Here is a 26,586-nt window from a genome sequence, read left to right as displayed (position 1 = left end):
AGTTGGCATGAAAAATCTGACAACTGTTAATATGTGTGCATATATAACATATGTAGATGTGATGACATATAAGCAATTTGGGGAAAGATACAAGAATGTCAGACTGTTAAATAATGACTTACTTTTGAAACTGAGGTAAAAGTCCAATGAAAAGAAAAGTTACGTACCATTAGGATCTTCCCAGTCTTTATATCGCTTCTTATATTGAGCTAATCGTTCATCTGTCTGTGCACCCATTGGCTTAGCCAGGTTTCTAAAGGTCTTGGGATTAGTAAGGTCTACCTCCTAAAATACAAAATGAAATCCAATTCCAAGTTACTATACACCTTTTGTTGTGACCAAGGTAGAAATGGTGGCGATAGCAGACGATGATTTATAAATGTTTGTGATCACACTGGCAGAATGGGGCTCCAAAATAATGCCGTACACCTACTGGTTATCCATGCTTTACAGACAGACACACGGCAGTTTGTCAACTGGTTCAGTATGAAGACAACTACTTTGGAAATTAAGTGTTCACAGAGGAAGACACTCAGGATCCAGGTCTGGAGAGGAGGAATAGGGAAAATCCTTCCCAGTCTTGGCAAGAAGACAGCAGACTTAGCACAAAGGCTCTGATTCATCTTTATTTTCATTACCATTCATAACTATAGCACCAAATATCTTTTCTGTTCTCTTCCTTTCCTCCCCCATTTCACCCCAACTTCCTTTCTGAGTATTTTCTTCTTAGAGGTAATTGGGAAGTGAAATAAACTACAGCACTCAGGACTCACACCATGGCCTGGTGTGATGTCCCTCTCTCTGCACGTAGACCATGTGACTTCCAAATAAGATGGGATCTTTCCATCTACCACTGATTATTTTGAAAGCTCATTTAAAAAAAAAATTTTTTTTAATGTTTGTTTATTTTTGAGAGACAGATAGAGTTCCAGTAGCAGAGGACCAGAGAGACAGGGAGACACAGAATCCGAAGCAGACTCCAGGCTCTGAGCTGTCAGCACCGAGCCTGATGTGGGGCTCGAACTCACGAACTGTGAGATTATGACCTGGGCTGAAGTCGGACGCTTAACTGACTGAGCCACCCAGGAGCCCCTTGAAAGCTCATTTCTAACTGACCTAATTCATATACTTAGAAGGGAACCAAAATTTACTACCTGAGGGTTTTAAAAGTAAAAATGTAAAATATATACCAGGGGTAGTTTATGTCCTTTTAAAGGGTATCATGACCAACCCATTGGGCCATACTTGTACTTTAAAGGCTTGGGCAGGAGAAATGAATCCACATCCATGAATATAAGTTAAGTTAGTATACTTGTCCTCTCAAAATCGATATGCAAAATCAAAATACTTTTTTGGTTAATTCAGCAAACATTAAATTTTATGCTAAGTACAGGGCACTGTTCTAACAGTTGGGAACTGAGAGATATTTAAGATCATCTCTGTGCTCAAGGGACATACATGTGGGAGATACTCTTTTAATGGTGCTGTACTGATAAGGTTTTTAAAATCTCTCTAAACTGTGAGGATCATTCACTGAGTAATTTTAAACAGAGTGATGACTCAATTAAATTACTGTTTCTGAAACTGGCTGCAGTATAGAGGACAGAGGGACACCAACCAGCAGATACAAATTAATTAGCACTTAGGAAAACCAAATAGATATTATGAATTAATATCTAAGAAGTTCATCAATGACCTAAACTTTATAAAAACACCTCCAAGCTAAAACTCTTCTCATCTTCTTGAAATAAGTGCCTATTGAGAACTTTAAATTACAAAGCAAGTAAAACATTTAAGCAACTGAAGTATCTTTTAATTACTTTTGAAAATGTGTTCTACTTACACAAAAACGATTTGAGATTTACCTCTGAGTCGTAATCTGCAAGGATCCAGGGGAAGACAGGGTACTGCATGAGATCATTATAGGATCTGCCGGCCAAAGTGTTCAAGTGCATCAAATACTGGAAGTTGCTGATTTCACCTCTCTTGGGAAAGATAAATAAAGACCCATTTTAGGACAATTATTTCCATTACGTTCACTTAAAAAAATTTTATATGCAAAATAAGAGAGAAGACAGTTTCCTTCTTAACAGATTTTATAACATTTGTTTTCCTAATAAGAAGAGCAAAATATTTTTCATGTACATATCTTATGGATTACTGAATGTAATAATATGAATGAATGAATGAATAAGTATATGACTTATACTATCTAACTATAAATTATGAATGAAGCTTATATTTTCATTAAGCCTACCTCCCATCTTTGAGTCACAGACTTCTCTCCAACCAAGGTGCTAAGCAACCCAGATCTAAAAGCAAGAAATAATTAAATTGTAGGCCATATAATTTTAAATCTGAGTAATAATAAAATTGAAAAATTTAACTGGTCCAGGAATTTTTCAAACTATGTAAGACCTATTATTAATGGATCATGAAATCAGCTAAGTGGATGGTAATCAACATTTTGCATTTTTTTGTTTTTGTTTTTTTTTAACATTTATTTTTCAGAGACAGAGAGAGACCGGGCATGAGCAGGGGAGGAGCAGAAAGAGAGGGAGACACAGAATCTGAAGCAGGCTCCAGGCCCCGAGCTGTCAGCACAGAGCTCAATACAGGGCTTAAACTCACGAACCATGAGATCATGACCTGAGCCGAAGTCGGATGCTTAACCGACTGAGCCACCCAGGTGTCCTTGTAATCAACATTTTGAAATATGAAGTAACATGGAATTAAACTAAAGAAAACAGAATACTGAAAGACATCACATGCAGTAAGGGAAAGTGCTTGCAGACAATTTTGTTTTAGTATTTGTAACTCAGTTTGTGAGTCCTGGGATGCAATGTAAAGTATATTCTTTTACTAAGGGTTATGGCAAAAGTTCGAAAAACAATGATCTAACCCAACGGTCTACCTTTTACAATGATCCCTATGTAAACACATTTAAGGACATTAAATTGGAATAATTGAAATAGTATACAATATTCTGTACATACTAGGTGCGTGGCACATTTCCTAAAAGAGATGTTGAAGAGTGAACAAAAAGATGAATATTTTGTGACAGGAAAGTCATTGCTATTCAGATCATTTAAAATTATGAACTTTCTTGGGTATCAGACTTTCCTAGAATGCTGTAAAACCCTTTCCAAGGTTTAACAGTTTTACAATATTAATAATTAATGATTTGAAGATTGTGAGTTACTCATTGAACTGGTAGGAAAGCACTTAAAAGTATGTATTTTATTGACTGAAAGGAAATTAATGGATTTGTCAACCTTAGTTCTTAAACATATCCAGTTCAACAGTACGGCTAACACTTTCCACTTCTAGATAAGTTCTTCCTATCATGCAAATTGAATGTACAGAAATTCTCCCTGGAAAAAGAGCTATGTCGACTCCTCCACTTTATTAGAAAGGGAACAAGTGAAAAGGTTAAAGTTGGAAATGAATTTCTGCTTCTCACCTCTGGGCTTTTAAAATATCTTTAAGAACTGCCAACTTGGCACAGAAAGTAGCAAGAACAATGAAATAAGTTGAAGATTATCTAAGCAGGTAAAAGTATTGGCAATTTAATTACACATAGAAAAAAAGGCTCAATGTGCTGTAACCAGGCCTTTTATTTCCTATTATTTATCTTAGTAACAACACCAATGATCAGGAACAGAACATGATCTGGGCTTAACAGCAGCACATTTTTACCATTTGTATTTGCTAAACAGCTAAAGAAAAAGAAAAGCAACAACTTAAAAGAGAAACATACAAACTTAATATAGTTAGATGCACACAGACTGGAATAAAATTTTATTTATGAATTATGGAATCCCCAGTAAAGTCTGAAGTCACTTTCTTTCAAGCTGCATTCATTTGTAGCCCCAAAACATTGCTTCTTTTCCAAAGGATTATAAAGGGCTACCAGTTCCTGAGTGACTAAATGGAGCTGGGTAGTTGGATTTTTAAAATAGCTGTATCATCCACAAGGACTTTCTAAGATTAAAAGCAGCTAAAATGAGCACAAAGAAGTTTAAATTTAAATTGTTAAAAAAATTAAGAGGAAAACTGGGCAATTTGCTGTAACAAATACAGCAAGCAAAGGAGTAATATATTATTATAGAAAAACCCCCATACAAATTGATAATAAGAACTCAGAGAAAAGGTTAAGTAGACTTCTTGTAGTGATCATTTCTCACTTTACACAAATATCATATCGTTATGGTGTATACATGAAACTACTATAATTGTGTGTCAATTATATCCCAATTAAAAACGATCAAATCTCTATCAATACTACCAACAAAAAAGAATTCCGGAAAAAAAAATAGGCAAAGTTATGGATAACTCGCAAATGGTGATTTTAAAATTAAAAAAAAAAAATTAATGTTTATTCATTTTTGAGACACAGAGACAGAGCATGAGCAGGGAAGGGGCAGAGAGAGGGAGACACAGAATCCGAAGCAGCTCCAGGATGCAGGGCTCAAACTCACGAACTGCGAGATCATGACCGGAGCCGAAGTCGGATGCTCAACTGACTGAGCCACCCAGGCGCCCCTAACAAATGGTGATTTTAAATGGCTAACAAACATATTATAAAACTCAAGATTACTAAAATAAAAGAAATGCACGTTGAAAAATTGAGAAAGCATTTTATAAAATTAGTAAAAATGAAAAGATAAATATAAAAAGCTGGCAAGCATCTGTGAAAAAAGTAACCTTATCCACTAAAGGTGGAATATAAATATGTATAATTTTTATGGAAATCAAGTTGGTTTTGTGTACCGAAAGCCTTAAAATTCATACCTCCTTCTTTTTTAACTAAGGGGACTTTACCCTAAAAAAATAATGAGCAATCACACTTGAACTATTAGAATAAGGAAACCAGAGAAAGATAAAATATCCAAAAACAAGAGAATGCTTTAGACATACAATAAATACGTAGTAAATAAAAGTAATATTTCTGAAGAATTTTTTAAAAGCAGTGGGAAACGGTTACCTACAACAAAGAATGGAAAAAGCAGAATAAAAATCTGTGTTTATAATAAAAACCTCAATTATGCACATAGGACTATACGCATGCTTAGAAGGCTTGCGGAAATCGACCAAAATCGAGTGCTGATCTGACACGAGTGAGCATGCACACCGTTTCTTTTTCCTTTTAGTTTTCAGTATTTCCCAGGAGGGGAAAACACTCATTAAAAATATCAACTGCTACTGTGCAAATGCACACCGTCCTGATTTCGCTATTAAACTGACACAAGCTGCAAACAACCTACCCCTGCTCCACGCTTGTGTTTGGTCGTTGCCCAGACACAGACTCTGAGCTGTCAGTTAGAGACGGCACTACGGCCAAAAACCTGGAAAAGAAGAAAACAGCATGTCAAAGTCAGGATCTAATAGGAGACTCAAAAAGGATGATTCATTTAAATCTTAACTGCTGCATTTACTCCTCCACTACCTTTTCAAAGGGAATACACAATAACTGGAATACTCTGTTACAAAGCCAAATACAAAGGGCCGCAGCAAAATCTATCATTTTGGATTTTAAACACGCTGTCACATTACTGGAAGAAAAGCCTTCTGACACTGATTCACAGAAAGGGACTCAACTTAGTGAAGTCCTAAAAAGTGATTAACAGCTAAATATTCATATGGCAGCAAGTAACAATGACAGCTAAACAAATGACAGAACAGGGACAACACTAAACAAGTGAAGATACATACAAGATGAGCAACTTTATGTGACACACATGTTTTTCAGAGTTACTTACAATGTCGATAGAAGTATTTTATTTACTATTTATTTATTTATGTTTATTTTGAGGGAGGGAGGGGCAGAGGGAGAGGGGGAGAGAGAGAATCCCAAGCAGGCTCCGTGCTGTCAGCGCAGACCCTGATGGGGGCTCAATCCCACAAACCATGAGATCATGACCTGAGCCAAAATCAAGAGCCAGACGCTTAACCAACTGAGCCACCCAGGCGCCCGCACCATAAATATTTTAAAGGCAGAAGAGGGTTATGGGAAAATTCTTTAGAATGGATGTGGACCCTAAACTTGGTATATACACAGAAATTTGTCAGAGAAAAACAAACTCATCTCCTTGTAACAGCTGCTAACTATGAAGAGCAAATAATTTCTTAGTGTTGAAAACAACATCGCCTGTAGAAGTGAATGAGACAGATAACTAAAATTTCAGCCATTTGATTAGCTCTTCCCATATGTAAAAGGAATTGTGGATTACCAATCACCATCTACACCCACTTTAAGAACCACCCTCATTCCCAAGGGCCCGCAGGTAATATTACTATACTGCAATGATAGGCAATGTTGCTTGGCATCAGACATTCCTCACAGAAGTAATGTGAAACATAAAACTTCCCTTATTAGAGGGCTTGCTAGGATCTACACCACCCTTCAAACAGTTTAGAGAAGGTCTCTTATATCTGAGATCAGTTCATAAAAGCCTTTCTCTTCATATATCCAACAGAAATATTTTCCAGCACCATGTATATACACAATGCTTTTGAAAAGGTAAATTTTAGCTTACCAAAAGTAAAATATGATTAGGTTAGATTAACTTTTATTTGGCTATGCTAATTTTTTGAGGATGAAAATATCAGTCTCCCTTGCAAGGCCAGAGAAGGGGTCATATGAATATAATTTCTAAGGCAGCTAAGTCTCTGCACTCAGTAGCAAGGCATGGCATGATCTTCTTTTGTGGTAAATAGGAAAGAAGCCTATTTTGAACCTGAAGTACGATTTTTTAAAATTACTGTTTCATCATCCTTTTACAATGAGAGACACAGGACTCAATGGTTAAAGTAGCTTTTGATGATATCTATAGTGACCAGAAAGATGAACAGTATTTCACAACAGAGTAGCATCATTTTAAAAGCTAATTAGAAGAACCATGTTTCCAGAGCTTGGCAAAAATGAAACATTTTTTCAAAGAAGCTAATTTACTGATCTAAATCCTAGACTTCTAAAACTAGCTTATCTGGTACCAGCTTCCTTTCCATTCCTTACCATGATAGCATTATAAAGTATTCCTAATAAACAATACCTTTGATAGACTTTATTTCTAATTCCTTTCTGAAAAGCAAGGAGGTAATTCCGTCCATCTCCAGAGAAAACTTCCACAGCAATAGGCTGAAATGATCAAAGAGAAAACATTAAGAAACATCACAAAAAAAGGTTAGATATTAACTTTCCCACTATAAATATCTATATTGTTAAAGAAGTTAACTTTTTGACTGAAGAACACTTTTAAAGTCATGAATTCCCAGCAGATTAAATTACAAAATAAACAGAGCCAATTTGTTCAGTTCAATTTGTTTCTGAAATCTTTAACAGAATAATGGTAAAATAAAGTAATTTTAAAACTATAATTTAGGAAAATTATAGTGAAAATGCAATTTTTATATTAAAACATATATTTATATAAACATATTTATATATTTACATATTTACATAGTTATATGTTGATTTGGATGCTACAGGGAAAGCTGTGAGAACAAAGATATCACTCAGGTTTTGTTAAAAAAAAAACATGTATTATACAGTGTTGTGCACCCATGTGACATGAGTTTGCCTATCATAAAATCATCTAAGGAAATACTGTAAGGGATAGTGTGGATCCTATAAAGGGTTTTCATGGCAAGTATGGGTTTTAAAGTATCCTCTGAATAGGAGTGCCTGAGTGGCTCAGTCAGTTAAGCATCTGACTTCGGCTTGGGTCATGATCTCACAGCTGTGAGTCTGAGCCCCACATCAGGCTCTGTGCTGACAGCTCAGAGCCTGAAGCCTGCTTCAGATTCTGTGTCTCCCTGTCTCTCTGCCCCTCCCTGCTTGTGCTCTCTCTCTCTCCCCAAATAAATACACATAAAAAAACATTCTTTTTAAATAAAATAAAACATCCTCTGAATAAAGGAACATGACAAAATGTTCGGTACTACTAAAACAACCCACCTGCAGGAGATACCGCCTTTTATGTACTTCCTTGATATCTTCATATGCAAAAATGCTGCATGTTCTTTTGAGTTGACTGGGACCTTGCCTGGCTCCTCTGGGGATAATTGGCTCATGCATACTATAGGCAGGCAAGAGAAACAAAGATAAACAAAACACAGCAAGAGATAAATTCACTGTTCAACAAAAGGTATGTTATTTTTAACATGTGAATAGGAGCAGGCAACAATATATCAGAATACTGATATATGTTTAAGTTATATTTAAACATATTTAACAAAAAAGCATGTTTAAGAGAATAATGTATCCACTGCTCAGTGTACAAAGAACCCTCTTTGATGATATAATTTTAAAAATCCCATGTTACAACTTATCTAACAGGCACAGCTGGTACAGTGTGTAGTCCCCCATAGTTTTAGAGGCCCAAGAAAAAGTTTTAATTTTTTTTAATCGAAAGAAAAAAATTACACTTTTTGGTAGAAGAAAATGGTTTAATGTATAATATTAATATATTCATCTTTAAACCAACAGCCACAAAATATAATTTTTAGTATTTTCATATGCAGCCAGGGGCCCATGAATGTGGCCCTGATTGTTGCTGACAGTAATTATCTGAAACATCTCCTAGGAATGGATCGCAGAGGCTGTGTCTGCATTCGACAGTGTTAGGTATTCAAAATGTTAAAGAGAGAAGAACATGCTGACTAAGCTTTAAGATTTTTGTGCTCCTTCTGGCTTTGTCTGTCTTCTGGGTTTGTTACCCACTGTCATCCCATCACAGGACTGGCAGAAGAAAAGGAAGACAGACAAAACTCACTTTATTCCTGCCTGTGCTTTTGTCACACTGCTTCAAGGCGCAGAGGACATGGCCGCTCTTCCATTTGTTAGAGTACTATGAAGCCACCTGCATTTCCTCTACAACTGTGTCTGCACTAAAATTAAAAAAGGACAATTTGCAAATTCTAAAGTTTATACACAGAATAATACAAGGAATTTGGGGTCTACTGCTATAAATGCAGAACAATTCATTTTTTTTTTTTTATTTTTTTTTTCAACGTTTATTTATTTTTGGGACAGAGAGAGACAGAGCATGAACGGGGGAGGGGCAGAGAGAGAGGGAGACACAGAATCGGAAACAGGCTCCAGGCTCTGAGCCATCAGCCCAGAGCCCGACGCGGGGCTCGAACTCACGGACTGCGAGATCGTGACCTGGCTGAAGTCGGACGCTTAACCGACTGCGCCACCCAGGCGCCCCCAGAACAATTCATTTTATTTAATTTTCATTTTGATAAATAAGACAAGTGTTTTCTTACCTTCAAATAACTATTCCCCTTTGTGAATATTTAATGACAAATGCACACAAACTGAAAGATAATGTTACTCAGAACACAAGTTTTGGATTAAAACAACACTATGTAAATACATATTGTTTTCTCAAGATAGCTGTACTGTGTCTCTTCATTCATTTACTTACTTTGGAGGTAAGGTTTCAATATCTCTTATTTCCCTGGTTGCTGTCATTGTAAATCCATCAATCACATAAAAATGCTCTTTACCAAAAAGAAGTAGCCCCTCACTTGTATCTAGGCCCTGGACCCGAGCACAGCGGTACATGTGTTGAATCTATAAAGAAAACCATAAACATTCATTAAGGGAGTTAAAAAAAAAAAATCCAACAACCTTGATAATTTCTTTTTTCATATAACTGAAACAAAATGTTTTGAAAATATGGATTTAGTGGGCAAACAGGATTTTACCGAGATGCACTGTTACGGTTTCCCCGGAGTTAAGCACATTAAACCTGAGTTTAAGCATGTTAAAAAGAATCAGCTAAAACTGCAATCTGATTTGCACTTGAGTTCAGTAAAAGGAGACAACCATTTAACTCACATCCAACACCTATCCATCCAATCCACTTCTCCCACTATCCACAGAGTACTCACCGTGTGCCAGGGACATGTGTACTAGGTTCTAGGAGCGATGAACAAGTTAGATAAGGAAGGAGACAGAGACAATAAACTTGGCAGAAAAAAAAAGAGAATTGAGGTATACATGTAAGGAGATTAGGATTGTGCCCTTTGTGAGTCAAGAGTGCAAAAGGTCTGTTGATCCCGACAATCCTGAGTGAATCCCCCCAGTCCTGACACTTAGTTGTGGATTTAGCCAACTTTCTTAATTTCTCTGGGCCTCTCTGTCTGCATTTGTGAATTTCAAATCAACACTGGCTTGTTGTGAGAGTTACAGAGATAACATATGTAATCGTGTTAGAGACTGTTGGTGATCTTCTCTTTTATGCAACTCACTTTCGTCTTTTTACACAATATCTCCCGGAATGGGGACTGTGACATTTGTCCCTATTCGCTCCCCACCTGGGGTCCTGCCTGCCTGGCAGACTGCTCTGCCATTGTACAAAGCCAAACTTGGCAGAAGTTGTATTTTCCTCATAGTCAAAAAGAGTTGCTAAATCTCTCAATGTAAGTATTGTTCTCTTTCCAACGGGCAAGATCTAGTTCCTTCTTGCTTAAACTCAGTTCAACATGAGTCAAGGAAAAAATATCAGCAACCAATCTAGAGTCAAACAAATGTCAGTCTGAATATACTTCTTGCACTATTTAAACGTAAATCAATTAGAGCAAAAACTGTACTTAATGAGATTAAAAGTTTGAAAAATGAGCGTTAGAAAACAGATTTTTCTAAAACATGCAAACATGCAATTTTCAACACATCTGAACTACTTTCATAATAAAAATGTAGAATGTTATAGGAAAAAAAACCAATACTTTGAAAATCATTCTATTGTAGTGTAAGATACAAACACAAAAATGTTTTTTGTAAGTGCATAGCTTAGTGAATTTTCAAATGCTAAAAATATGACACAGCCAGCATCCAGATTAAGAAACAGAACATTCCCAAGACTTCAGAAGCCTCTCTTGTGCTTCCTTCAGACCTCATGTATTTTTAAAAAAAAATTTTTTTTTTTTTCAACGTTTATTTATTTTTGGGACAGAGAGAGACAGAGCATGAACGGGGGAGGGGCAGAGAGAGAGGGAGACACAGAATCGGAAACAGGCTCCAGGCTCTGAGCCATCAGCCCAGAGCCCGATGCGGGGCTCGAACTCACGGACCGCGAGATCGTGACCTGGCTGAAGTCGGACGCTTAACCGACTGCGCCACCCAGGCGCCCCAGACCTCATGTATTTTTATAATTACATGATTTTTAAAAATATTTTCATTCAAGATTAATTAAGCCATATATTCAAACAGAATTTTAAAAATCATACCCTAAGTTCTGGTTATACCTTAGTGGGTAAGATTTCAAGGGTTACACTAAGGCCTAATATGAGAGGCAAAAAGACCACACTTTAAAAAGTCAATATTCACTACATGTTTAACTCACTCATTCCTTCATTTATTTATTCTTTTATTTACTCAACTAATCACTTCTTCCTTCAGAAGTTTATTGGGTATCTATTAGGTGATTGGAACTGTGTAAGGCAATGGGGATTGGAATAAGAAACACTGCCTGGCTATAAGGAGCTCCCTGCCTATGGGAAGAGATAAGCACAGGAACATTCATGACATGATAAAGGAGAACAATACATACAAGGCACTGTAAGAGCACAGGGGAGGGGTATCCAAGCAAGCCTGAGCTGGCAAGACAATCAAAGAAAGCCTCCTACATCTGAGTATTAAAGAGATCATGGGAAATGAGATTGTACCAAATGGGAGCCCCCAGGATAGATTATTATGCACGTGATGGAAAGAGGGGCATCTTGGCAGAAAACACAGTGAGTAAAGCACAGAGTAAAGCACTAGTATTATGGATGTGGTCAACTGTGGGGCACAGAGTGCTGCTTATCAGCTTATTAGGCTTATAAGGCAGAGTCAGTGAAGTGAGCCTGAGCAGGTCAGCAGGGTGTAAGAGGTCGGGAGAGAAGTAGAAAGGTAAGGCAGTCTTCTGCGAGTGAAGGAGATGGGGCTTAAATATAAGCCTGGGGATGATGATACGGATGGGCTGAAGATGCTTGTACATGGTTAATGGAACTATGGAGGTGTTTAAAAAAACAAAACAAAACAAAACAAAACCAGACCAGATTACTGAGTGGGTTGCGTGCATGGGTTTGAAACAGAAAATTATGGCAATAAGTATAGTCTAATAAAGGGTACAGAGATAGAGTAAACTAGGTATCAATGTTAATACTGTATTTGATGAAGCTTTGTGCTGTTTAGTGTGTTCAGATCGGTCAGAAAATCCTGAAAATGACAGATGTAGAGTACTGAATCCAAAAGGCTGCCTACTATTCACCCTGTATTTCATTTTAGGGGCTAAAATACTTATCTTCTGCCACCAGATAAATACCTATCAGTTAGTCTTGTAAAATGGAAACAAGTCACTTAAATACAATCCTTACTTTTTAGAAGCACAGTACCTTTTCTCCTTCCTCCAAAAGGCGCAGTAGGGTAGCATTGTCTGTTTTCTCCTCCTCCTCTATAGAGCTGCCCTCAGCAATCTGGTCTTGTAGTTGCTCCTGGCTCTCCTCATCTCCTCCATCAGGTGCGGATCGAGACCGTTTTAGAGGAGGCTTGACCAGACCTATGGGATAATAACCATGACAGCCATGTGACCTTGCAGGGGCCATTTGGGAAGCAGTTTGGGCTCAGGCAGTCTCTCCCACATATTTCCGAAATGAGGTAACTCTGAAAGGTACAGGGAGGCAGCACAATGCAGTGATTGAAGACATAGGCCCTAAAGTGAAATAGTTATGTGACCCTGGAGAATTATCTATCTGCCTTCTCTGAACTTCAGTTTCCTCATCTATAAAACTGGGACAAAAATACCATCTATCTTAGAGGGCTGTTGGGAGGATTTAATTGCTTATTCATGCTTAGCATCGTATTTAATAGTAAATACTAAATAAGTGTCAGATGATGATAGAGAGCTTAGCATAATTAATAGTAAGAATGGTGTTTCTTATGGACAGGTGTCATTGAGGGAGTATCATAAACAAATGACCAATCACTATCAGAAACAAAATTAAAGACAGCAAGTTATAAATACGATTATAAGAGATCCCACCTACATGGAAGGCCCAATGAGGACTATTTCAAGACTTATGTAACAAGCAGCAATATGGTCATTCATATATGAATCAAGGTGATCAAATCATCACATCATTAAAAAATACAATTCTTTAAAATACAGGACAGGTGACCTAATTTGCAGGTTAAGGAAACATTCTACTGTCTATATTTTGAAAATTTTATTAATAACCACAGGAGATGACATTAAAATCAGTTGATGAGATGCCAAAGTATGAGAAACACTCAAAATACACTCTAAACCCAACACTTAATTAAATTAATATTCTATACTTGTCCCAAAAAGTCATGTTACACCCACCAATGATAATTGTGCTAAGAATGTTGCAAAAGCTTAAGTCAGCCTTTTAGAATCTTATCCTTTGAGCATGAGTTATCAGAGGTTCTGCTCTGCCTTGAGAAGAACCTTCTTTTTTTTTTTTTTTTTTTTTAATTTTCATGTTTTTATTTATTTTTGAGACAGAGAGAGACAGAGCATGAGCAAGGTAGGAGCAGAGAGAGAGGGAGACACAGAATCCGAAGCAGGCTCCAGGCTCTGAGCTGTCAGCACAGAGCCCGACGCGGGGCTCAAACTCACAAACGGTGAGATCATGACCTGAGCCGAAGTCGGACGCCAAACCGACTGAGCCACCCAGGCGCCCCGAGAAGAACCTTCTTTTTATATATAAAAGAGTATAATAAGTAAGCAAGAGAGATCAAGTCCTGCTGAGAATATCCACAAGGGAGAAAAGCTTATATATATACTCATATATATATATATATATATATTTTTTTTTTGTTTGTTTGTTTTTGTTTTTGTTTTTTGAAAGTTAAGTTCTACGCCCAACGTGAGGCTTGAATTCACAACCCCCATATCAAGAGTCAGATGCTGTACTGACTGAGCCAGCCAGATGCCTCTATAGTTGCATTATTTATTTATTTTTTTTTCAACGTTTATTTTATTTTTGGGACAGAGAGAGACAGAGCATGAACGGGGGAGGGGCAGAGAGAGAGGGAGACACAGAATCGGAAACAGGCTCCAGGCTCTGAGCCATCAGCCCAGAGCCCGACGCGGGGCTCGAACTCACAGACCGCGAGATCGTGACCTGGCTGAAGTCGGACGCTTAACCGACTGCGCCACCCAGGCGCCCCTATAGTTGCATTATTTTTAATAAATCAAAACTTCCAATTCTATGTCTAGCATAATACCATGCACAACACAGTAGGGACACCAAAATTTGTGGTTTTACCTCCATTGGAGATTAGGAAAACGAGGCCAAGCCAAATCAAGTGCCAATGACCCAAACACAGGTCATCTGACTAACTCTGAAGTATACCTTAGCTTATATTAAGTAAATTCAGCTTTGGACCCACTTGTGTAACTGTGCTGGGGCAATGTCAAGAAAATTAGAAGACTATAAACCTTGCTCAACTACTACAAGTTTCAAGGATTCTAGGAAAATGTTAGATTACAAAAGGCTTACGAAGTCATAGTCACAATGAGAAGGTGAATATTATAATAATAAGAGAGACAGATCACAATTTTTGATGGGGTGTTTTGTTGACATGGTCATATACTATGTTTTTTAATCAACTGGATCTGAAATTTATTTTTAATTTGAAGTCCTCAATTTATATTCTGAGGCTTTGTTCACAGAATATGCCAAGACTTTTGAATTTATCATGAATCAGAGGCTTAAAGGAGTTAAAACAATGGACCGATTTACTTATTCAATATTGACTGAATCCCCATTTTGCATTAGGCATGTGCCAAAAGTCATTGGTGAGAAGAAAAAGGATCTCTTGCCTCTGAGAAACTTATGTTTAGAAAACATAAAGCAGTGAAAAACACTGAAATTGCTGTCAGAGATATGAGCAAAATGTTCTCAGTGGACAGGGAAGTTGGAAAAGGCTTCAGAGAAGGAGGATTTGAAATCTGACCAGTGTCTTCAAGGTCTGGTGGGGTTTGTTAAGATTTAGATCATGGAAAAGCTGCAGGAAGGGGGGAGGGGGGCACACATATATAGAAGTACAGAATCAAAAAGTCCATGTCTAATTCATCATCTCAGGTATGTTTTACTAAGCTCATAAAGCACAGATTTGGAATAATCTGTCTTAGCTCATAGGAAGAAATTTCTTACCTATTGTCTAACATGCACTAATAACACATTTAGTAGTTGTTTTCATTTTATAAATATTTATTTGGTTATCGGGGCATTGGATTAAAGTATCAGGTAACACTGAGAGTTCTGCCAAATGCACTAAAAACAAACTATCAGGCCAATAGGCACATTCTATCTATCTGTAGACAGGAAAGAAGAGCCAGTCTCTTTAGTTCTAATATAGAAATCAATTTTTTTTTTTTTAATTTTTTTTTCAACGTTTATTTATTTTTGGGACAGAGAGAGACAGAGCATGAACGGGGGAGGGGCAGAGAGAGAGGGAGACACAGAATCGGAAACAGGCTCCAGGCTCTGAGCCATCAGCCCAGAGCCCGACGCGGGGCTCGAACTCACGGACCGGACCGCGAGATCGTGACCTGGCTGAAGTCGGACGCTTAACCGACTGCGCCACCCAGGCGCCCCTAGAAATCAATTTTTAAGAAGAGTGAAATTGTAAAATATGAATGGATGCTTTTATCCCTAGGGTTGGCCCTACTCTTTGCAGTAGCTCATATTTTCATAAAAATTCAAATGTAAGAGACGATCCAAAGTCATTTTTAACTAAATTCAAGAGGAAGGCTGACCTTTGACCTTAGCAATAGTATCTTCGCCATGCTCTGGTTCTTGCTGTGTAGCTTCACCTTCTGAACTCTCCACAATGGCGTCCTGGACAATGGCTGGATTGCCAGAGGCTAGTCGCATGTAGTATTCTTTACTGTCATAACTTACAGCTCTTCTGTATCGAGCAGGTTTCTAAGAAATAACGGAAGAAAAGGATTCAGGTAGTTATTTTCAGAATTAAAATATAAGCTTCCTAGGGAAGGTATGGTGTCAAGACTTCATTATGTGTTACCTTTTTAAAGGGATTTTTGACAGACTATATTTATACACAAAAAATCCATACACTTTTTGGTTAAGTTTCTCTACTTTTAAATTGTATTGGTTTTTAAAACATACATAAGTTAAAAAAACATTATTAGCAGTTTTTCTTCTTGAAATAGAAATAAATCACCTCTAGTCAAATAATGTTTTCATGTTAGTACTGCATGGCCTCACTGTAGTAGATGTATTAGAAAACCTTCTTAGACAGTAAAGAGAACACCCAGTGTTGGAGAGCATCAAGTTGCAAGAGGATGTCTGGTTTGTGAGGAGCCTGGAACTTTGCAAAATAAAGTTAAATAGTCAGGCCTAAAGGCCCATCCATTCAGTTGGAATCATCTGTGCCTGTGTTTATTTCAGATATCTGGAGGTAAAGACTTAGAACTGCACTGTTCTTCCCCATATTCCCAGTTATCACTAAAATTCTAGAAATTTTAGAGCATTCTGACCCAAGATGGAATCAACCAGCTTTAGGCCAGATGGTGCTCTTTGGCTGGCCTGCCCCTCCAAGCTGATACATTCAATTTGCTAAAACATTCCTGTTGTTTGTTGTGTAAAAATAACATGATCCATAAGTCTACTGAGTATATTAAGAACATATATAAGTCCATCTTGAAAAAGAAATTTGTTACCTAGAAACATTAGAAAAGATATTTTTGGAATACGATTCAAGAGCGTTTCTTTTTCAAAATAATTAATATTTAACCTAAAAATACAGTCTCCAATTGACCCAGACCTTTTTTCTTAAAAATATAATGGAAAAAATAAGGTCTAAAATGTCCTACAAAACTGTAAAACCACAGGGAGAATATATGTATAGAGGTTCCTCGATTAGAATGAGACCCAGACTTTGGATTAACAATTAAAAAAAAAAGATGGAGTTTGAATCATGCTTTAAAACCTTCCCTTTCTAAACATTATTTCACTTTTCCTTTCTCATGAATAAGAATAGGTAATTAAAAATATTCCGTTGGCTTACTCTTCAACTCAAGTAGTCAATATATACTTTCCACTATAATGCTTTTTCAAGCAAGACCTTTTTAAACAAATGATTTCCAACTTAAGCAGAAAATAAATGTCCAATCGGAATATTTAGACTTAAATACTGAACCTATTTTGAGATAAAAAAACTACATAACTGAAGCCACAATGCCCTTCTTTTAACTTTAGGTACAGAGTCAGGAGAGCAGCAAGCTAACTGAGGAATGATATGCAATAAATGGAAAATGAAATATATAACATAGGAAACTATTAAAATGAGGTAAAATAATATTACAACGATGGAAGGACCAATCTGATAAGCAAACTAATAATACTGCAATAGTTTTGAAATGAAAGAAAGGTAGTAAACTTTGTAGTGTACCAATTCTTCTACGTTAAGTATAACAGTGTTATCTTCAACTCAAAATTGTTCTTTTAAAAAGATGAAAGCATAGTTAGTTATGGGCAAGACAATGAGTAGATGGGGGAACATCTACTTGGTTAAGGACTTCAACTTGGAAATATAAGCCTTATTCCCTAAATATTTGGAGGTAGTTTTCTGTGTTCTAAAGAATCACTTTTTTTTTTTTTTTTTTTAAACTGAGTAAGGTACTGAATCTTTCTGGAAAAAGAAAATAATTGTATATTTTTAAACTTATAATTAAAGTAAGCTAAAAAATTTTTTTAAGTGATCTATGTATATCTTAGTTTTCATTAAAGCCTTCTGGTTGAAAAAATAATTTTTAGAAGAGGATACTTCTTGTATTCTCAAAATACACACTATTTAGTATCTGGAGGAATTAAATGAGTAAATGAAAAAAAAAGTTGAGGGTGTCAGGCTGCCCATTACTAACATGCGTCAGAACTTGTTAGTTCATACGTGAAGCAATACACATTTTGTGGTGAGAGCAGCGAACACTCAACCTGTTAGTGAGCAGCAGACAGGCCCTAGAAAGCTAATTAGAATAAAGCCGAGAAAGACTAGGACATCTCTCAGCACGAATGACACCAACCTTTCAACTCTAAGGAACTTACAAGAACAAATTGAAAGTCAATCTTTTATGTTAGTCTAGTCTACCATGCACTAAAAAAACAAAAACAAAACAAAGAAAACTGCAAGTATTTTGCATTCTCTTATGGTAATTTGTGTTTTACCTTTTGAGGAATGATATCATCAGGAGTCTCGGGCTGTTTACTTGGGACCTCAGACTGAAAACAGGGTATTAAGTATAGACACATCAGAAAAAAAAAAAAAAACCAAAACAACAACAACATAAAGAACACCACAAAAATAAAATTTTCCTGAGGATTGTATGACATATGGAAGACACACTCAAAATTCATGTGATTATCGTTACTATTTTTTAATTATCCAAAGTAGTTTTAAAGTAAAAACTACACTAAAATTCTCAAGGCTAACTGAACAGGACTAACTGAAAAATCACAGACAAAACCTCAGCATAGGCGGCCAATGTCATGGATGATTGACAGGCAAGTCTATACGGCTTCAAAGGGAAAAAAACAGAAAACTGGATAATAGAATCTAATGCTAGCTATTACCTTCCACCTGCCTTTCACTGTGCTTATCCTTATATCTGTTTCATAACGGGAGTAACTGGTTTACACCATTATCTCCAAAACCCCACACCACAGAAATCATGAGGTGCTTTCCTCCTCTAAAAGCCCAATGCCCTACTTTCTTTACTACTTTCCCACCTACAACCCCAGAATGGTTGAAAGCAAAAGGGAGACTGGGCCATCAGTCTCCAGGCCAAAAGTTTTGTAAAGAGCACTTCCAAAAATATTAGGTGGCAGCTATATATTTTATTCTCAGAATAAAATCTCAACTAACAAGAAGGCAATTTCTTTTGAGCTGTCGTGTTGGGCTTATGCATGTAAACATACACGGATAGCTACATACAGACAATAATGCACCCAAGAACTACTCCCAATTTTTCTTCCTTCTTATCTGGAGTTGACTTCTAGTACCTTTCCCCACAGTAAACATGCGTCAGCAAAATGACTTCACAAGGGTTTCTTCCCTAGGCAAAACACACACTGGACTACTGGGCATTCTTTCAAATACTTCACATGGTTTTAATAAATGTTTATCTTTAAAAGCAAACTTTTAAAAGCATACCTTGTAATGAAGAATAATCTTTAAAATATATATCCATGTTCTCTATCTTGGTAAGGGTACTGGCTACACGAGTATAAAATACACACATGTGAATATACAATGGTACTTAAGATTTGTATATCTCAATGTATGTAAAATTTACGCCAATAAAAAAAGAATTATAAACAAAAACTGAATTCTAATTATTGATATGCATGTGGAATATTAAGGGGTGAAGGGTACTGACTGTGCAACTCTCTCTGAAATCCATTAAAAAAGACTAAGATAGATTGCTGGATGTGTGATAGACCAATATAGCAAAATGAACAAATTCCTATTGGCAAATGCAACTTTGATGTCCACTATTTATCACCAACCAGAATGCTGGCAGGGTCTGAAATGCACACTCTTTATTTTCCCTGCAGCATAGGGTACAGTGCCAGTCTACTACATACTTGCTCATTGATCCACTCGCTGAGGCTCTTGTTTCACTACAAGGCACAGCATTCAATCAATAGTAAAGAGATATGCTATACCAATAACTTTAATATTATCATACCTCTCTTTTACTAAAAAAAATTATAACTAAATTACAATTGTTTACACAGAAATCTAAAACTTTCAAAGTCAGAATTTCTAGAAAACAATTCTTCAGCCATTTTTCTTCACATTTTTCTATAATGCTGACAATGGCATTTCCTGAATGAGTTGCTTAGTTTCTAGGAATCCTGTGACATCTGTATATTAAACAAAAAATATATGTGACAGCAGCCACAAGAGACTCCCTTAATTAGAAAAGGAAGCTTCTAGTAAGTTGATTACCCTTCTGTCCCAAGCAGCCTGAAATTAATAGGTAGGCAATGGGGTCTTCACCCTGGTGGTAATTGCAAATAATAGAACACTTGTTTGAGATTATTATTCTATGAAAATAAATTCTGTGAAAATAAGGAGACCACAGAATTAAAACCTGGTTTTCATATCTAAATACAATTTTTTTTAAAATGGCAAAATATGGAATCTTATTCTCCTTACTTAGGATTCGGAGTAATGACACAATTGCTTAAAAGCCACTGGATTTTATATTTTCATCATATCCTCTGCTCACATCTTAACAACATCTACAACTGACATTACCACCTAAAATACAGAATTACAGGGGCACCGGGGTGGCTCAGTCAGTTGGGTGTCCAACTCGTGATTTCGGCTCAGGTCATAATCTCATGATTTGTGAAATTGAGCCCCAAGTCTGCTTGGGATTCCCTCTCTCTTCCCCCTCCTCCACTCACGAATGCACTTTCTCTCAAAAAAAAACTTTAATAAAAAATATAGAATTACAGTGCAATTTAGCACAGCTGTTTTAGTAATGGAAATTATCCCAAAAGGAAAGTCTTTTTTATTTTTATTTTGAGAGAAACAGAGACAGAGACAGTGTGAGTGGGAGGGGCAGAGAGAATCCCAAGCAGGCTCCTAACTGCCAGTGCAAAGCCCAACGCGGGGCTTGAACCCACAAACCGCAAGACCATGACCTGAACCAAAATCAAGTCTGATGATTAAACTACTGAGCCACCCAGACGCCCCCCAAAAGGAAAGTCTTAAACTTCAACAGCTCTCAGTTCCTACGGGATCCTTTCAAAAGGCTGGAAAGAGGCGTCGGAGTAATTTTGTAGCCCAAAGTTTATACTCCTTTTCTTGTAGAGCCCTCTCCCAAATTATATAAGTTTTAGGCCCAAATGTCATAATTTGGCTCTAGCCCTTTTTACTAGAAAAGTTTCAGAATTAGGAAAATTCTACAGAATGCTAAATGAGAAAGCAATGGAAAAGTCTATAATTTCAGGAGAAAGAGTGCTGATATGTCCATTCATTCAGCACTGATTAAGTTCCTGATACTCTGTCAGCATTAGAGAGACAAAACCTAGCATACTGTTTCTGTCTGGAAGAAATTCACTGTTCACCAATAATGTCACAAAACCATCAAAGGTTAGAATCTCTTCTTTTTCAAAAGTGATTCAACTTCTGAGGAACTGTCATCCTATATACTCACTATGTCTTACTCTACTACTTACTGGATGCACCCTAGAACTTCTCTACGTCTTGATGCCTCCTCTGTATAACTGGAAAAACAGTACTAACTAATACTTCAGAGGACTGTGATGAGATGTAATGAAACTGCACGTAAACTGCTCTGCAGAGCATCAAGCTCACTGTGCTTCGTAAGCACCTACTATTCTTTTTTGATCTTATGGTACAAGTCAGTAGGAGAGCAGCTGCTTCTACTTTTTGGAATCTTCTTTGCTGTAAACATTGCCAGACTGCATATTCCATAAAATAAAAGTGGACATTTAATGGCATTTTAAATTTACAAGAATTCTGAACTGGCAAAACCAAAATAATTAGTCATTCAGAAAATTTCATCACAGCAGATTCAGATTAACCTTGACTCGTGAATGGACTAAGCCACATAAATTCCACATTCTGTAACTGTCTCCCCTTCCCACCTGCTCTTTCCTTTTCTGTAAATGTATCTGCAGCCTTTCTTGACTGCCTTGTATTTCCCAATATGTAACCCATCTGGCTGAAAAATAAGTTCCATATGGTACATATACTTATTTCTGAGACTGTTTAGATTTCTTAGGATGGTGAACGCCTTTGCTTACGTAAAATGCTAATGATACTAAGGTTGTAAGTGTGAACTTCGAATAGGTTATTTTGTTTTTATCTGATACGGAAGTTTAAATATACTTCTATAAAGTTGAATGACACTGTTATAAAGAAGGAAAGGAATAAACAATATAAAAATATGGTTATATAAGTAAAAAATATGCCTCAAAAGCATATGCCTCAGTTAAATAAAAATAGTGGGTTTGTCACATTTTTAGGAGAGCATATTTGTCTTATATTTTAGTATTCTTGAATGGATTCAATTTAAATGACTGTTGACTCAAGAAATATTTTATCAGATTGTTACAGGCTTAAAGTCTTAATTATTCACTTGAGGAAAAGATTAAGAATTAGAGACTGTATTGCTGGTTTGCTCAGACAAAAGTAGGTGCTAGTAAAAGGCTGCAAAATATGGGTGGATTTTAATTTTTTTAAATACGGTGTACCAGTATTAGAGATTATGGTGCTTTAAGTTACAGCTGTACCAAGTATGACATTCTTGACAGAATGGAATAGCTCTGGGAAAAGTGAACTTTAGGAAGTTATGTTGAAAAATCTTAACTATTTATTAGCAGGTCTAAGACCCATATTCTTTAAAAAATTTTTTTAAACATTTATTCATTTTGAGAGACAGAGAGCATGAGCATGGGAGGGGCAGAGAGAGAGAGAAGGAGACACAGAATCTGAAGCAGGCTCCAGGCTCTGAGCTGTCAGCACAGAGACCAACACAAGGCTCAAACCCACGAACTGTGAGATCATGACCTGAGCTGAAGTCCGATGCTTAACCCACTGAGCCACCTAGAACCCCTATATATTCTAAGAAGTATGAGAACAGTAGTGAAATCAGTGGGTACAAAATAAATAGAGCCAGGGTTTTGGCAGGAAAAAAAGGGTCACTGGAACAATGCAAGCTTCCCTCACATTATAGAACCCAAACTACTTATTAGAAGATCCACGTTCTAAGCTTCTTTTATAAATCTTAGTTTCTTTAATTGTCAAGAGAATCAAATATCAAGTCAAGAATGTGACAGTATTTAAACAATGAAAGGTTTTGAAATGAAGTTTTTAATACAATATAATAAAACTTCTACAGTTGGCAAGTGTTTGATTCTAAACATTTTTAGAATTTTAAACATTTTGTATTAACCACATATCCAAAAACAAACCCCAAATATTCTTTAGTGATCTGTAGTGATCTGGGTTTCTAACTGGGTATAGGAGTTTACACTAGATTCATTTCAAAGACAGCTAAATACTGGAGTGAAACACAGCATGGAATACATTCCCTTGAGAGAGAGTCACCATTCTGTCTTCATGAAGCATAGTGTGATCAGATCCTTGGGGAGGAGGAAAATGTTAGAAGATGCTTTTCCAGACTGTATTTTTTTAAAAGCTACAATTTTCATTTTTTTTAATTTAAATCAGATTAAAGGAAGATGTAAGAATTTTTCATCAAAAAGGAGTATAGATTAAGAACAAGTCACGAAACAGTGGTCTAAAAGTCAGGAATTCTCTAGAGCTGTTCTGGTCTAGAATGGCAGCCACTGACCACATGAAGTGTGGCTAGTCCAAACACAGGTGTGCTCTCAAGTGTGAAATATGGACTTCATTTCAGAGACAAGGTACAAACACAGGTAAATGCCTCATAAATAATGTCTTTGCAATTGATTAAACATTAAAACAACAGAATGAAGAAGCTGGATAAAATGACAGGTGAGACCCCCTTTCAGCTTCCAAAGCTGTGATTCTACAATAAACATGAGTTTTCTAAAGACAAAAGTGCACTTCGTTTTGGAGGCAAAGGATTATTATCAGACACTGAAGAGTTGAATTACTATTTTGAAATGTTAAGAGGGTTTTCAGAATTGAACTCAGTGGATTTTATAGTCCTGTGGTTTCTCTTTTAAACTTGTAGTGGCTTTCTTGGGAAAGTATACTTTTCTTCTGTTTGTTTGCTTGTTTTTGTTTTTAAGTAGGCTCTACACCCAATGCGAGGCTTGAACTCACGACTCGGAACTGACTAAACCAGCTAGCCACGCCCAGGAGAGAGTATTTCCCTAAACTTAAAAACACGATTCCTGTGCCATCATCGGCTTGGACGAAATTTTTCTAGTCATGTGCAAAAGTCTGAAGAAAGGCTTTGGAAAGGGTGACTTCTCTGAATAAAAAGAACTTCTGCCGTGTTTTAAACCTGTGGAGTCCGTGATGAAGTTTCTTGATATACAGAGAAAGATACATATTCAGGCTATTATTCTTTAGCTGTTGTATTTCTTCAAAGGATACTGCTTAGTGCCACTGTTTATTTACATAAGTCACTCGGAATGCTTTCTGGCACACAAAAAAGCACCACAGAAGTACCTCTCTAATTTTAACCAACTGAGTCCTAACAGCTTTTGAGATGGGACTGTTACTTTCTCCATTTTAGGCACAAGGAAACGGAAACCTGGCATGGCTCGTGGCCTGTCCCAGGTCACTCAGCGAGTGAAGTGGCAGAGGCTGGCTGGAAACCCTGGCAGTCGGCCCCAGAGCCTGTCATGGTGTCTCCTCGCTGCCTTGTTGCACTGCTTCATCCCACACCCACCACCCTGTGTTATCAATCTGACACTGTTCGATGAAGTTCCTAAATTAGAGATTTTAGGTAAACGACCTGAGAGGAGAATGCTTGCCAAGAGGAAAAATTTCTTAAGAGCCATTATGAACATTTAACTCTGGATACTCACCGCCACGTTGGTCTCTTGCTCCGTTTCTGGCACATAAGGGTAATGGTTATAAAACATATCATTTCGCACCATTTTTTTCCTCATTCTGCAGGGCCCTTCTGTCATCTCCAACATCCATTTGTCTAGATGGGAACCGATGGGGGGGCCCCACAACCCTCGCTCCCGCAACAGTTCGTACTCGATCTGGCACCACTCCTCTGTCACGTACTTCAGGGCATTTTGCTGGCGCTACGGGGAGGGGGTCCAGGTTGGTTTTCAAGCAAAAGTGGGAGCAATAATTAAAAGTCTACAAATAACTTAAAACCAAGTTAATATTTGGAAACAAAACCAGTATATACCATTTCAGTCAATAGTATATAAGTAAAATTACATTTATTTGTTGTTCTATAACAATAAAATTGTTAAAAAACATCAGGCTACTAATTTTGTGAGAAGGTACGGTTTTTATGGTGGCCAAAGTGATTACTTTAGCACCAAGTAAATGACAGATATGTACAAGGCAGAGTGTGCAGTGCCTTATGAAAATACACTGAAATGGTTAGTTCAGTGTAAGTTAATGGATAAACACAGTAACTTAAGGATGAGACCCCTTCCCACCCTCAAGTTATAAAACAGGTAGGTACTAGAAGCTGGATAGGAGAAAATCTAGTGAATCAGATCAAGAAATACTGCCAGCACACCACATTACTGGTAAACTTGGTAACATTTCCAAAAATTTTAGGTAAAGAATATAAACATGCAGTTCTGGTAAATAACTTGATATTCATAGAAGAATAAAAGAAAAACCATTTTCAGTTGGCCACTGGGATAGATCCAAACCACTTTACTTAAAAGAAAATTTCTGAATTGGTATAACTTCTTGGTATATATCAAATATCAAGACATATAGCACATTAAAAAAAATTTTTTTTAATGTTTATTTATGTTTGAGAGACAGACAGTTGAGCGGGTGAGGGGCAGAGAGAGAGGGAGACACAGATTCTGAAGCAGGCTCCAGGCTTTGAGCTGTCAGCACAGAGCCTGATGCGGGGCTCAAACTCATGAACTGTGAGTTCATGACCTGAGCGAAGTCGGATGCTTGACCAACTGAGCCACCCAGGCGCCCCAAGACATATTGCACATTTAATGATTGATCGAATAGAAGAATACGATATCAATCTAAGAATAAAGATCTCTTTCTACAGCTAACAGTGAAGATTACAGAATGAATAATCTTGAAGTTACATACTATCATAGTAGTATTTAATGTATTCTTGGTGGGGAGGTCAATACCCTGTAACAAATAGCTAGTGTATGCTCCTAAAATATTAGCAGTTCAGCATTCAGAAATCTTTAATAGATCTAAATCAGCCATTTTGGAAATAAAATATTTAGGATAAGTTTTTGAGTAATCATGAATTCACCAAGAGGATTTCACTGAATTTATTTCTTACCAACATAATCACTAAGTGACTATAAGAAAAAAAATTATTTTATCTTCAAGTTTTTTTTGAATTTTAAGAGACTTTTCAGAGACTTTGATGCATATTTTCATAGTCTCCTTGTTAAGTCTGAGAGAGATTTTCTTGTATTTTAATATTTATTAGGAACAACACATGCAATACATCAGTACCACTGACATTAATGGTATTTAGTTGTGATTTCCAGTTTGTTGTTTTTTGCAATGCCATCTGCTTCTAGAAAGTTCAAATTTTTCTGTCTTAAAACCAATGGCCAAAGTAGCTGGCAGGGATAATTTAAAACATCATCTGATGATGAACGCAGTTCAGCAACTTACTCTTCGGGTTAAGAAAGTATCATGAGAAACAGTCTTTTCTCAGTCAAGGAACACAAAACAAACCTTTATTATAGTTACGAATTCTTACCTCCTGATATTCCTTATATTGTGTATCTACTAAGTCACGGACAACAGCAATATGTGTAAACATCCACTGAGAAATCTCCTAACAATGGATGGAAAATGAGATGTTAATATTTCATGGATTGCCTGGAAAAATGCTAACTAGCCTTAAAATAATGTCAAATTAT

General features: G+C 36.8%; 1 protein-coding gene across 14 annotated transcripts in view; it reads right to left on the bottom strand.

Annotated features, from left to right (window-relative positions):
- Window positions 1-26,586, bottom strand: part of WDFY3 (WD repeat and FYVE domain containing 3) — a 279,628-nt gene that overhangs the window by 31,934 nt on the left and 221,108 nt on the right. For 12 of the 14 annotated variants that reach the window (XM_045473462.1, XM_045473464.1, XM_045473463.1 and 9 more), the window contains 12 exons: window positions 26,424-26,501; window positions 24,559-24,786; window positions 18,217-18,270; window positions 15,786-15,954; window positions 12,391-12,554; window positions 9,435-9,583; window positions 7,961-8,081; window positions 7,056-7,141; window positions 5,268-5,348; window positions 2,258-2,312; window positions 1,866-1,985; window positions 168-285 (listed from right to left, as the gene is read on the bottom strand). In XM_045473462.1, the coding sequence (XP_045329418.1) occupies window positions 168-285; window positions 1,866-1,985; window positions 2,258-2,312; window positions 5,268-5,348; window positions 7,056-7,141; window positions 7,961-8,081; window positions 9,435-9,583; window positions 12,391-12,554; window positions 15,786-15,954; window positions 18,217-18,270; window positions 24,559-24,786; window positions 26,424-26,501 (1,423 nt within the window). The remainder of the gene's footprint in view (window positions 1-167; window positions 286-1,865; window positions 1,986-2,257; window positions 2,313-5,267; window positions 5,349-7,055; window positions 7,142-7,960; window positions 8,082-9,434; window positions 9,584-12,390; window positions 12,555-15,785; window positions 15,955-18,216; window positions 18,271-24,558; window positions 24,787-26,423; window positions 26,502-26,586) is intronic. The other 2 variants (XM_045473470.1, XM_045473473.1) reach the window with 1 other exon arrangement.

This window comes from Leopardus geoffroyi, chromosome B1 (assembly GCF_018350155.1).
Source record: "Leopardus geoffroyi isolate Oge1 chromosome B1, O.geoffroyi_Oge1_pat1.0, whole genome shotgun sequence".
Classification (NCBI taxonomy): Eukaryota; Metazoa; Chordata; class Mammalia; order Carnivora; family Felidae; genus Leopardus; species Leopardus geoffroyi.
Note: the sequence above shows the minus strand (reverse complement) of the source record. Positions and strands in the feature narration are given on the sequence as shown.